This window comes from Oncorhynchus masou, chromosome 9 (assembly GCF_036934945.1).
Source record: "Oncorhynchus masou masou isolate Uvic2021 chromosome 9, UVic_Omas_1.1, whole genome shotgun sequence".
Lineage (NCBI taxonomy): Eukaryota > Metazoa > Chordata > Actinopteri > Salmoniformes > Salmonidae > Oncorhynchus > Oncorhynchus masou.
Window position 1 is genome coordinate 48,209,541 of NC_088220.1, and position 14,826 is coordinate 48,224,366.

A 14,826-nucleotide genomic window follows, 5' to 3' on the forward strand; every position below is an offset into this window, starting at 1 on the left:
CTCTATCCCTCTCCCACTATCTATCCCTCTATCCCCTCCCACTCTATATCCCTCTATTCCTCTCACACTCTTTATACCTCTATCCCTCTCCCACTCTCTATCCCTCTCACACTCTCTATCCCTATATCCCTCTCCCACTCTCTAACCCTCTCCCATTATCTATCCCTCTACCCCCTCTCCCACTCTCTATCCCTCTCCCACTCTCCATCCCTCTATCCCTCTCCCACTCTCTATCCCTCTCCCATTATCTATCCCTCTATCCCTCTCCCACACTCTATCCCCTCCCACTCTCTATCCCTCTTCCACTCTATATCCCTCTATCCCTTTCCCACTCTCTACCCCTCTCCCACTCTCTATCCCTCTCCCATTCAATATCCCTCTATCCCTCTCCCACTCTCTATCCCTCTCCCACTCTCTATCCCTCCGCCACTCTCTATCCCTCCCCCACTGTATATCCCTCTATTCCTCTCCCACTCTCTATCCCTCTCCCACTCTATATCCCTCTATTCCTCTCCCACTCTCTATACCTCTATCCTTCTCCCACTCTCTATCCCTCTCCCACTCTCTATCCCTCTCCCACTCTATATCCCTCTATTCTCTCCCACTCTCTATCCCTCTCCCACTCTATATCCCTCTATTCCTCTCCCACTCTCTATACCTCTATCCCTCTCCCACTCTCTATCCCTCTCCCACTCTCTATCCCTCTATCCCTTTCCCACTCTCTATCCATCTATCCCTCTCCCACTCTCTCTCCCTCTTCCACTATATATCCCTCTATCACTTCCCCACTCTCTATCCCTCTTCCACTCTCTATCCCTCTCCCACTCTCCATCCCTCTCCCACTCTATATCCCTCTATTCCTCTCCCACTCTCTATACCTCTATCCCTCTCCCACTCTCTATACCTCTCCCACTCTATATCCCTCTATTCCTCTCCCACTCCCTATCCCTCTCCCACTCTCTATCCCTCTCCCACTCTATATCCCTATTTTCTCTCCCACTCTCTATCCCTCTCCCACTCTCTATCCCTCTCCCACTCTCTATCCCTCTCCCACTCTCTATCCCTCTATCCCTCTCCCACTCTATATCCCTCTATCCCTCTCCCACTCTCTATCCCTCTCCCACTCTCTATCCCTCCCCCACTGTATATCCCTCTATTCCTCTCCCACTCTCTATCCCTCTCCCACTCTATATCCCTCTATTCCTCTCCCACTCTCTATACCTCTATCCCTCTCCCACTCTCTATCCCTCTATCCCTTTCCCACTCTCTATCCATCTATCCCTCTCCCACTCTCTATCCCTCTTCCACTCTCTATCCCTCTCCCACTCTCCATCCCTCTCCCACTCTATATCCTTCTATTCCTCTCCCACTCTCTATACCTCTATCCCTCTCCCACTCTCTATCCCTCTCCCACTCTCTATCCCTCTATCCCTCTCCCACTCTCTATCCCTCTCCCACTCTCTATCCCTCTATCCCTCTCCCACTCTCTATCCCTCTCCCATTATCTATCCCTCTACCCCTCTCCCACTCTCTATCCCTCTCCCACTCTCCAACCCTCTATCCCTCTCCCACTCTCTATCCCTCTCCCACTCTCCATCCCTCTATCCCTCTCCCACTATCTATCCCTCTATCCCCTCCCACTCTATATCCCTCTATTCCTCTCACACTCTTTATACCTCTATCCCTCTCCCACTCTCTATCCCTCTCACACTCTCTATCCCTATATCCCTCTCCCACTCTCTAACCCTCTCCCATTATCTATCCCTCTACCCCTCTCCCACTCTCTATCCCTCTCCCACTCTCCATCCCTCTATCCCTCTCCCACTCTCTATCCCTCTCCCATTATCTATCCCTCTATCCCTCTCCCACACTCTATCCCCTCCCACTCTCTATCCCTCTTCCACTCTATATCCCTCTATCCCTTTCCCACTCTCTACCCCTCTCCCACTCTCTATCCCTCTCCCATTCAATATCCCTCTATCCCTCTCCCACTCTCTATCCCTCTCCCACTCTCTATCCCTCCGCCACTCTCTATCCCTCCCCCACTGTATATCCCTCTATTCCTCTCCCACTCTCTATCCCTCTCCCACTCTATATCCCTCTATTCCTCTCCCACTCTCTATACCTCTATCCTTCTCCCACTCTCTATCCCTCTCCCACTCTCTATCCCTCTCCCACTCTATATCCCTCTATTCTCTCCCACTCTCTATCCCTCTCCCACTCTATATCCCTCTATTCCTCTCCCACTCTCTATACCTCTATCCCTCTCCCACTCTCTATCCCTCTCCCACTCTCTATCCCTCTATCCCTTTCCCACTCTCTATCCATCTATCCCTCTCCCACTCTCTCTCCCTCTTCCACTATATATCCCTCTATCACTTCCCCACTCTCTATCCCTCTTCCACTCTCTATCCCTCTCCCACTCTCCATCCCTCTCCCACTCTATATCCCTCTATTCCTCTCCCACTCTCTATACCTCTATCCCTCTCCCACTCTCTATACCTCTCCCACTCTATATCCCTCTATTCCTCTCCCACTCCCTATCCCTCTCCCACTCTCTATCCCTCTCCCACTCTATATCCCTATTTTCTCTCCCACTCTCTATCCCTCTCCCACTCTCTATCCCTCTCCCACTCTCTATCCCTCTCCCACTCTCTATCCCTCTATCCCTCTCCCACTCTATATCCCTCTATCCCTCTCCCACTCTCTATCCCTCTCCCACTCTCTATCCCTCCCCCACTGTATATCCCTCTATTCCTCTCCCACTCTCTATCCCTCTCCCACTCTATATCCCTCTATTCCTCTCCCACTCTCTATACCTCTATCCCTCTCCCACTCTCTATCCCTCTATCCCTTTCCCACTCTCTATCCATCTATCCCTCTCCCACTCTCTATCCCTCTTCCACTCTATATCCCTCTATCACTTTCCCACTCTCTATCCCTCTTCCACTCTCTATCCCTCTCCCACTCTCCATCCCTCTCCCACTCTATATCCTTCTATTCCTCTCCCACTCTCTATACCTCTATCCCTCTCCCACTCTCTATCCCTCTCCCACTCTCTATCCCTCTATCCCTCTCCCACTCTCTATCCCTCTCCCACTCTCTATCCCTCTATCCCTCTCCCACTCTCTATCCCTCTCCCATTATCTATCCCTCTACCCCTCTCCCACTCTCTATCCCTCTCCCACTCTCCAACCCTCTATCCCTCTCCCACTCTCTATCCCTCTCCCATTATCTATCCCTCTATCCCTCTCCCACTCTCTATCCCCCTCCCACTCTCTATCCCTCTTCCATTCTATATCCCTCTATCCCTTTCCCACTCTCTATCCCTCTCCCACTCTCTATCCCTCTCCCACTCAATATCTCTCTATCCCTCTCCCACTCTCTATCCCTCTCCCACTCTCTATCCCTCTCCCACTCTCTATCCCTCCCCCACTGTATATCCCTCTATTGATCACCCACTCTCTATTCCTCTCCCACTCTCCATACCTCTATCCCTCTCCCACTCTCTATCCCTCTCCCACTCTATATCCCTCTCCCACTCTATATCCCTCTATTCTCTCCCACTCTCTATCCCTCTCCCACTCTCTATCCCTCTCCCACTCTATATCCCTCTATTCCTCTCCCACTCTCTATACCTCTATCCCTCTCCCACTCTCTGTCCCTCTCCCACTCTCTATCCCTCTCCCACTCTCTATCCCTCTATCCCTCTCCCACTCTCTATCCCTCTCCCACTCTCTATCCCTCTATCCCTCTCCCACTCTCTATCCCTCTCCCACTCTCTATCCCTCTCCCATTATCTGTCCCTCTACCCCTCTCCCACTCTCTATCCCTCTCCCACTCTCTATCCCTCTATCCCTCTCCCACTCTCCATCCCTCTATCCCTCTCCCACTCTCTATCCCTCTCCCACTCTCTATCCCTCTCCCACTCTCTATCCCTCTCCCACTCTCTATCCCTCTATCCCTCTCCCACTCTCTATCCCTCTCCCATTATCTATCCCTCTACCCCTCTCCCCTGTTCTCTCTGTGTGGCGCTTTCATCATGTTTATCAACTCAAGGGGTCTAATTGAGCTTAACAGAGAGGGAATACAAACATCTGTTTGCCGTATTCCCCTGTTCTCACGGTGCCTCTGAGTCCAAGGCCTTACTCCGAGCCAAAACAGTAGTAAGACAGAACACACTGACACGACTACTCACAGGATAGGCCTCATTTGACCTTGTTCATTCGTCTGTCAGCTAGTTCTCTTTACAACCATTTGCTATGTTCAACGAATTAGTCCACCACCATTGGTTGATTGGTGAGGCGTTTTGGTTGGGAACATACAGATGTGTGGAGTAGAGAGAGAGGTACAAGAGGAACTGTATGACCTTGATTCTGTAGAACACTCTGACCCCATCCCCACCACTTACTCCATCCCTGTATCCCTGCCTCCCTCCATCCCTCCCCCAACCTAGCCCGCAGGGCCCACTCTACAGCAAGCACATTCCTTCTCCTTTTCTCTACCCATCCATCTCTCCGTCCTGTCATTCAAGGTCTACAGTCGACCTCACTCCCTCCGTCTCTGCGTCGTCCGTCCTCTCCGCGCCCCCTTCCCGACAGTGACTCCTGTCATTGTGAGCCCAGCTCTGCCTTGGCTTGTTGTGTGAGAATGGGGTCATTGTTGCTGCACTCCCAGTGAGTGTTCCCTGGCCTAGCTAGCGAGCACAACCGTGTCCCTCTGTCCCACCTCCATACACACACACGCGCGCACACACACGCACACGCATGCACACGCACGCACACGCACATACACACACTCAATCATCAAGTTTGCAGACGACACTACAGTGGTAGGCTTGATTACCAACAACGACGAGACGGCCTACAGGGAGGAGGTGAGGGCCCTCGGAGTGTGGCGTCAGGAAAATAACCTCACACTCAATGTCAACCAAACAAAGGAGATGATCGTGGACTTCAGGAAACAGCAGAGGGAGCACCCCCCCTATCCACATCGACGGGACAGTAGTGGAGAGGGTAATATGTTCCTCGGCGTACACATCGGCGTACACATCACGGACAAACTGAATTGGTCCACCCACACAGACAGCGTGGTGAAGAGACTCTTCAACCTCAGGAGGCTGAAGAAATTTGGCTTGTCACCAAAACAACTCACAAACTTCTACAGATGCACAATCGAGAGCATCCTGTCGGGCTGTATCACCGCCTGGTACGGCGACTGCCCCACCCAGAACCGTAAGGCTCTCCAGATGGTAGTGAGGTCTGCACAACGCATCACCGGGGGCAAACTACCTGCCCTCCAGGACACCTACACCACCCGATGTCACAGTAAGGCCATAAAGATCATCAAGGACAACAACCACCCGAGCCACTGCCTGTTCACCCCGCTATCACCCAGAAGGCGAGGTCAGTACAGGTGCATCAAAGCAGGGACCGAGAGACTGAAAAACAGCTTCTATCTCAAGGCCATCAGTCTGTTAAACAGCCACCACTAACATTGAGTGGCTGCTGCCAACATACTGACTCAACTCCAGCCCCTTTGATAATGTAAAAATGGATGAAAAATGTATCACTAGCCACTTTAAACAATGCCACTTCATATATTGTTTACATACCCTACATTACTCATCTCATATGTATATACTGTATTCCATACCATCTAATGCATCTTACCTATGCCGTTCTGTACCACTCATTCATATATTTTCATGTACACATTCTTCATTCCTTTACACTTGTGTGTATAAGGTAGTTGTTGTGAAATTGTTAGGTTAGACTACCCATTGGTTATTACTGCATTGTCAGAACTAGAAGCCCAAGCATTTAGCTACACTCGCATTAACATCTGCTAACCATGTGTATGTGACAAATCAGATTTGATTTGATTTGACACACACACACACGCATGTAACACGTGGACATCCAAAGACATGCGTGCGAAAGCATTCAGACAGGGCCCTTGTTTCATTCATTCATTCATTGAATCAGGTGTTCTGGTGCCGGACAATATTTTCCTACTCCTGCCACGACGATGAATCAAGTCAATCTGTGACGGCTCTTCTAGCGGCAACATCCCTCTTTCTGTTGTGCGGGAGAAGCCAGAGAAGACAGGCTACTCAGAGAGAGTCCAGCCCAGTCATCCACCGACCGTCAGCCAGGCTCGTCTATCTCTGATAGGGATTAGCAGCTACTGCTAGCCATAACGCTAATCCTTCACTAAACAAACACACATTCAAACGCTTTTCAGTGGCACGCCATGCACTAATCCCATAAGTAGCCATTAGGGAACATGTATTCATATCATAACGGAAGAGGTATCGAAATGTAAGATGATGACGCTCGACATTTCGGTCCAACTCCATCTAACCGAGTAATATCCAAGTTACGGGTTCCTGTATAATAAATGCTGAATTATCCAGGGGAGGGAAGAAACGACGGAAAACTGGACATGCCAGCTTGCAGACTCAAGGCCCCACTATTCAGGTGACTGTTGAACGTGTCAACTTGCTCTCCATTTGAAGTGACAGCGCTCAAAACAGCAGCAGGTACCGTCAACCACCCACCCCCATCTTTATGATGCCTATATACAGTGTAGCAGTCTTCTCTCGTTCAGTATCTTAATTGTCAAACAGCTTTCACAAAAAACTCCCCAACAGAGGCTACAAACATGGGTTTTTAAATGGCATTTCCTTGGTTCCTTTCCTTCTTATCGACTCATCTACAAAAGGACTTGATTGGTGAATCCTCAGAGATGGGTATCTCCATCTCTAATCTCTAATCTAATCTAAATCCAGTCCATACACCTTAGCCATATACATTTAAACTCAGTTTTTCACAATTCCTGACATTTAATCCTAGTAAAAAATCCCTGTCTTAGGTCAGTTAGGATCACCACTTTTTTTAAGAATGTGAAATGTCAGAATAATAGTAGAGAGAATGATTTATTTGAGCTTTTATTTCTTTCATCACATTCCCAGTGGGTCAGACGTTTACATACACTCAATTAGTATTTTGTAGCATTGCCTTAAAATTGATTAACTTGGGTCAAACGTTTTGGGTAGCCTTCCACAAGCTTCCAACAATAAGTTGGGTGAATTTTGGCCCATTCTTCCTGACAGAGCTGGTGTAACTGAGTCAGGTTTGTAGGCCTCCTTGCTCGCACACGCTTTTTCAATTCTGCCCACAAATGTTCTCTAGGGTTGAGCTCAGGGCTTTGTGATGGCCACCTCAATACCTTGACTTTGTTGTCCTTAAGCCATTTTGCCACAACTTTGGAAGTATGCTTGGGGTCATTGTCCATTTGGAAGACCCATTTGCGACCAAGCTTTAACTTCCTGACTGATGTCCTGAGATTTTGCTTCAATATATCCACATAATTTTCCTCCCTCATGATGCCATCTATTTTGTGAAGTGCACCAGCCCCTCTTGCAGCAAAGCACCCCCACAACATGATGCTGCCACCCCCGTGCTTCACGATTGGGATGGTGTTCTTCGGCTTGCAAGCCTCCCCTTTTTCCTCCAAACATAACGATGGTCATTATGGCCAAACAGTTCCATTTCTGTTTCATCAGACTAGAGGATATTTCACCAAAAAGTGCGATCTTTGTCTCCATGTGCAGTTGCAAACAGTAGTCTGGCTTTTTTTATGCCGGTTTTGGAGCAGTGTCTTCTTCCTTGCTGAGCGGCCTTTCAGGATATGTCGATATAGGACGTGTTTGACTGTGGATATAGATATTTTGTATCTGTTTCCTCCAGTATCTTCACAAGGTCCTTTTTTGTTGTTTTGGGATTCATTTTCACTTTTCGCACCAAAGTATGTTCATCTCTAGGAGACCGAAGGCGTCTCCTTCCTGAGCAGTATGACGACTGCGTGGTCCCATGGTGTTTATACTTGCGTACTATTGTTTGTACAGATGAACGTGGTCCCTTCAGGTGTTTGGAAATTGCTCCCAAGGATGAACCGCACTTGTGGAGGTCTACATTGTTTTTCTGAGGTCTTGGCTGATTTCTTTTGATTTTCCCATGATGTCAAGCAAAGAGGCACAGAGTTTGAAGGTAGGCCTTGAAATACATCCACAGGTACACCTCTAATTGTCTCAAATTATGTCAGTTAGCCTATCAGAAGCTTCTAAAGTCATGACATCAATTTCTGGAATTTTCCAAGCTGTTTAAAGGCACAGTCAACTTAGTTATGTAAACTTCTGACCCAGTGGAATTGTGATACAGTGAATTATAAGTGAAATTATCTGTCTGTATAAACAATTGTTGGAAAAATGACTTGTGTCATGCACAAAGTAGATGTCCTAACCGACTTGCCAAAACTATAGTTTATTATCAAGAAATGTGTGGAGTGGTTGAAAAACGAGTTTTAATGACTCCAACCTAAGTGTATGTAAACTTCCAACTTCAACTGTATGTATCTGTATACAGTAAGCTTATTGGGACACAGTCGTGTAGGTTGTAGTGTCTTAGCTCTTACTACTCTCATGTCTATAATAAGAAAGACTCCAGATACAAGGAAGTGAACTGGAGATTCACATTTAATGAAGCTAGTTAGTACAAGAATAACTTAGAGCAACACTGCACTAACCCTTCATTATGAAAGGGGACATCAACAGAACAGAACAGAACAGAACATAGGTATATATAACGTACCTACCTCTGCAGTATAGAGGGGTCTATCTGACCCGTGTGTGTCCATAGAAATATAATCTATAGAAAGGGCTTAGAACCTCTAACCTGCTGCTAGTCCACCCATTTTAGCATCATTGACTTGAATGGGGAGGTCTGTTCTATAGATTATATTTCTATGTGAGTTACAGTAGCCAGGTGATCAGTAGTACAGTATTTTGTGACCGGATGCTGAGTCATGCCCATATACTGTACAACTCAATGCAGTGGCAGCAGACACGTTAGCCATCACAGGGTAGAGTTTCCAAGACCTCTTTCTGAAGACCCAGTATCTAGGGCAGGTTGAATTTCAACTTGGTCAAATCACCTGATCAATAATGTGTTTAATTGAATGGCTATCAACTTGGGCCATGTTTTTGAGAAATGTGTGGTTAATGACGCGATTGTTCACATGACCACATTCTTAGGGCTTCTCTCGAGTCAGCCTACTATATGTGCTTATAAACTGTTATAACAGTTATATTCGTATTTATTTAGATTTTGCTGCTGGCATGAGAGCCAGCACACTCTTGCCCTGAATCATATGACCCAAGGAGGATTGTGCGCTACTGAGAGAGTGGGCTGATTCTGGATCAGTGTGACAGGTACGGCTAAAGGGACCACGGGACAACGACCTGCCAACCCACAAACACCGCTGTCACATCACTCTAAGGAGGTCACCGTAATCAGATTATCCCAGTTAGACAGTCAGGCTCACTATTCCAGCCTCAGCCAGGCAAACAACAACACAGAGAGAAAGGCAGAAACACACACCAACACACACACTACAAATACAGTGAGTGGGAAGAGGAGAGGTTTGAGGGCCGGCCAGATAGGTGGGGACGAAACAGAGAAGAAGCTGTGGGGCCTAAAGCTTCTCCATAACCGCAGTGATGCCAAACGGGCGGCGGTTTGAAGCGGATATCTGACACCTGTACACCTGGACAATGAGCTGAGGTGTAACCCTAAACTAAGATGAACCACTGTTTATCTCCCTCTCTCTCTCTCTCTGTCCCTCTCCTTCTACCTCCCCAATCGCTCTCCCCTTTTATTTCTCGTATCTTTCTTCTCCCTCTCTGTCCCTCTCTTTCCTCCCTCATCTTTGTAACCTCTCCTCTCTCACCATCTCATTCGCTTCATTCCCTCTCTTCCTTTCCTTTCTCCTCTCTCCTCCTCCCTCTCTCTTCCTCCCTCCCCTCCCTCCCTCCCTCCCTCCGGGCTTCACCGAGGCAATGTAAACATTCATCTTTACGTCATCGTCTGATCACATACTTGAATAGTTTAGCATTTTTTGGGGAACGGAAATGAGACGGCGTGACAGATTGAGACACTCCTTTGAAATCATCTTTTTCACACAGAAATAATTCCAAGTGAAGGAATTGACATTTGCGCCGGGATGCTGACAGCTGGATGACTCAAAACAGCCCAGTGTCGTGGAGGCAGCTCTGTGTTGTTGCCAAGGCTTCGCCATCCAATACCCATCTGATCCCTATCATCACAGCAACTGAGGGAGGGGCAGCTTTTCACATGGCGGCTCTCGCCTACATCACGGCTTCACAAACCGGGGAGCGATTAGGAACAGTACGGAAGATCTGCGAGCCGGGTGTTTTTAAGCTACAGACACTCCAGATCATCTCTCTCCTTCACAAATCTCTGGACTCAGCATCCTGTAGCCTCAACTCGTACCTCTACACCCCATCCCCCATACTCACGTCACACACACAGACAGGCCCACGTACACACACACACACACACTAACACACAGTGTGCCCCCCCCCCAATACACCAACAACTGAGACTTTAAACAGCAAGTAGTACAAAGGACCAGAAATAGCTTGGCGAGTTGCAGAGCAGAACTGCTGTCCTTGAGGAGGGGTGGTAGAAAGAGGAGGACGAGAGGAGAGGAGAGGATCGGAGGAGGGGGGAATAAATGACAGGGGAACGATGGCAGAGAGAGAGCCAGCTCTCCAGGGCTGATCTTACCCCGTCATTCTCAACTCAACTGTCTGTGTGTCAAACAGAAGACCTCTCTATTTCATTTCATCCACACAATACTTAAATGAACCCATCAACACGAGGGTTAACAGTATGCATTGTACTGCACATTCTGTTAGTGTCCACTCATCCATCCTCTGTTAAATGAATTTCATATACTATACTTCCCTTAACTGGAGACTGGAACTAAAATAGGCAATATTACAGTCTGTCTACGGCCTATGAGGCAATCAACTGTGTGTGCATGGCTGATTCAACATGCAAACAAACCAACGGAAAGAATGAACGCGTTCCCATTCTGAGTGTGATTTGCCCCCCAAACGTTTTATATTTGACATGAAATAGGAAAGGACTCATTTGGAGCGAATTATATCTTTGAGATGGCAGACTGGAGTGGGAGACGAGTGTTGGCATACTCACTGTTGCTTGACTTGAGGTCTCTGTGTATAACCGGTACAAAGGTCTGATTGTGCAGGTAGTCCATCCCTGTGGCGATCTGCACGGCCCAGTTCACCAGCACCCTGGGGGGTACCTTCTTCCCAGCTAGGGCTCTGTTCAGGGCCCCCCCGCGGGCGTACTCCATCACCAGGCAGAGGTTGGGCTCTCGCAGGCACACCCCTATCAGATTGATGATGTTGGGGTGTCTGAGCATCCAGAAAAGCCTGGCCTCTTGTCGTACGCTTTCAGCTGTGGCGCTGATGTCCTCGTCCGGGTCCTGCCTGGCAGCTTTAACTGCCACCTCCTCCCCTTGCCACATCCCCCTATACACCTTCCCAAACCCCCCCGCCCCGATCACCTCCTCCAGCACCAGCTCCGTAAAGTCGATCTCCAAGGGGCACCCCTCAGGCACCCCACCCGCCACCAGCCCTCCTGCGGTTAGCTGCGGGTAGCTGCCGGCGTCCCTCCGAGTAACGTAGTTGCATGGGAAGATGCCCACCTTGTCTTGGATCTTGCCCGTCCACCAGCCCTCGTCCCCGGACACTTTGGAGTCCTTGGAGAGGACCTCCAGGAGGTCCCCGCGCCGCAGGGTCAGCTCCTCGTCTGCCGTGGCCTCGTAGTCAAACACGGCCGTCCAGTAGGGGTTGGAGGTGGTAGAGCCGCCCTGGTGGCCAGGGTGGGAGTCTGAAGAACCAGAGGAGGAGTTCCAGCTGCTGCCATTCTCAGCCTGGACAGCTGTAGCAGCACACACCGGGGGAGCGGGGGTCATGTGCGGGGGCATGGAGGAGAGAGGGGGGCCATAAGGGGGGCCAAGGGGACCAGCGAGCACAAGGCCAGGGGGAGGAGGGTCGCAGCAGCCCCCACAGCTGGTGCAGGGCAGGGGGGCTGCTGTGCTGCTCGCTCTGGCATATGGGTCCATGGCTGCCCGGCTGCTGGTCAGCGGTGTGGGCCTGCCCTCTGTCAACTCACACACAAAATCCATGCAGGGCCCATCAGCTGAATCCAGGCCTCCTTAACCAGAGGAGTGACTGATCAGTGGACAGGTAGGCCAAAGCTCCACTGTCCCATCACTGGCCCCGTTTACTGGGGTAATTCCAGTTCCTGTCACCAATCATGTGTGTGTAGCAGTCTGTATTACCATGTATAATGCAGTGTGTATTTAACATGTATACCTACGAGTTCACTTTGGGGTGACCCCTGGCTATCCCTGAGAGAGGCTACTGATTATTCTCCCATGTATGTTCTAGAAAGCTACCAGAGAGTCAAGGCTGGCCTGGGAAAAATCCCAAAGTAGACCATGTGTTCCCTCTTCAGTACTGTGAGATGAGGTTCTGGTGGATGGGATAGCTTTGGCGCTGCTCAGGAGAGCATACTCAGGATCTGAACATGGGTCTCTGTAACATCCCACACTGCTTTTACGACTACTGTAGGGGGGCTGTGGGGTGGGGGCTTATGATCCTCAAAGCATCTATTGCTATTTCATATTAGACTACAGATTTGATTTACTGCGTCCCTCTCAAGACTCAGCAAGAGCTGGATGGTCTCAGTTGACCACAAAAGTTTATTCTGGTGTCTTAACATTTTTATTTCCTTGACTTTTTTCCCTGATGAATAATTTATGGCCAACGCTGCACTTCATTTCGCCTCCTTGAGAACAGATCCTGACACAGAGATTTAAAGAGGCAAACTCACTCCTCTCCCTGGAGACTATGAGAGGCCAAAGACAGTGAGGAAGCCACGCGACAGTTAAAGGAGATCCCACATCTAAATCGGCTATTTATAAATCAATTGCACCACGTGTAACAAAACATTTGTATTCTAAATGGTTACATCTGTGTAGTTTAATATCCTCTAAGCAAGGATCGTTGTTATTTCCAATCAAGCGCAGCGCAGAAAAATAGCGCTTGTTTGACATCTCGTTATTACAGGGTCATTGGCTTTTTGACAGCGATGAAAGACCCTTGTCTTGACGTCGTATTTCGTTGAAATGTCGATTGAAATATTCCCCTACTTTGCTGCTGCCTCGTCTAAATCCTGCACGCCTACATCGATCAACGTATATGCCCGTTGAATGTTCTTAAAAAGCCTACTCCTCCATTTTTAGTTGGGGAATTACGGCGGACAGTGTTCAGGCAAACATCATTGAGTGACTGTACATTTTGCACCTTAGTAGTCAGCGAACATCATCGATTGATCGTTCGTCTTGTTACATTGTCCGGCCTAAATTCTGCGCTCTGTAACGTTTCAATAAACACGATACAGTGAGCGTTCACGAATGCGCGAGTTATCGCGACAGAAACTTATACATACAACGTGTACAGAACAGTCTGTTGTAGCCATAATTATCTTCCCGTCAATTTTGTAGGCTATAAGACGATGCTCATTCATAACATCTGATACATTTGTAATCATAAGCAATAGCCTTGTCTAGTTATATTGACACAATGTTGCACATTTCAGATATTTGTGATCAAAGGTCCCCCGCACCTGCTGGCTCTTAACGAATATATTTCAGAGCTTTTCGACACTTCACACGCTATGTTAGAGACCGAAATAGCCTACAGTAATAATACATTATGTGTTTTGTGAAAGTATTTGACTGTAATTCCAATTGCAAATATTTGTGTATCTCTGATTCGAGTTGACGTGATAAAGAATAAGGCGATTAATCGTCTACGGTAACGTGTTTTCTTTGGCTTTGATAGACAGATGCACCATCCTCGAGGGAATAATAATAACAATAATAATAATAATAATAACGTAACAGGTCTAATAAAAGCCTAATTCTTCCTTTTGGTGCAACATTGAATTATAATCCTGTCTTTATGCGTATATAGCGTCTTGTCTTCTGGTTCAAATAAACCAAATATGAAATATTCAAATATTTACGGAAAAAAAGCCTGACCACTGTTCATCACAACATCCATTGACATTGTCGCATGGGCGTGTGATCGCATCCAAATATCCACCATCAGATTCCATAATCCAATTCCACAAAATGAATAGTCTTGGAGTCCTTGCTCATCTGGGTCAGTCGGTTGGCCACTTTTCCTTCACAATCAAATCGCTTTTTTCTCCAAAAGACGTGCCATTTCTAGACGGAGCTGTCAGTCTCTCGGCTGACTTTGTATCCAAATACACCGGCTGTACTGGGGGTGGAATATGCCGTTGTATTCTGGGTAGTGTAGTTTCTTGAGGAGCCTACATCCACACAGGCCTTTATATCTCATAATTTGGACATCGCTTGGACGACCAAATTAAGTTTTGCTTAATTTTGATCATAAAAAATCGGGTTTTAAAATAGTCTATCTGTAAGACTTATTTTTATGGGTGACCTTTAGGGTTAAGGCATTGCTTGACTGTACAACAACAGCCTATACTGGTCATTGTCAGTTAACCTTGGTCATTAGGCTGATGTTTTGTGGACCAGTGGGTTGAAATAGTTTTTCATGGTGTGTGTGTGTATAACACTGTGTAGCCTGTGTGTGTCATTGGCGCTTGTGTGAGAGAGCATGCATGTGTGTGTCTCCAATTATCACACAGCATACTGTCTAGGAACAGTATGCAATTTACAACATCAAGCTTAATGCATTACAATCCCATCACAATTTGGTAGATTATCACGCAGATATCCGGAGACAATATAATTTAACACTGACTAAATGGAACCTTGGCTCCACACTGCCCCCTGGTGATTAGGATGGATGACACCTAGACATTATCA

The 14,826-nt window shown here is 47.8% G+C and overlaps 1 protein-coding gene across 1 annotated transcript in view; it reads right to left on the reverse strand.

The window, feature by feature from the left end:
• Nucleotides 1-14,240, reverse strand: part of LOC135546089 (mitogen-activated protein kinase kinase kinase 10-like) — a 54,915-nt gene extending 40,675 nt beyond the window's left edge. The window contains exon 1 of the mRNA XM_064974234.1: nt 11,085-14,240. Within this exon, the coding sequence (XP_064830306.1) occupies nt 11,085-12,084 (1,000 nt within the window). The 5' untranslated portion in view covers nt 12,085-14,240. The remainder of the gene's footprint in view (nt 1-11,084) is intronic.
• Between the last annotated feature and the right edge of the window lie 586 nt (nt 14,241-14,826).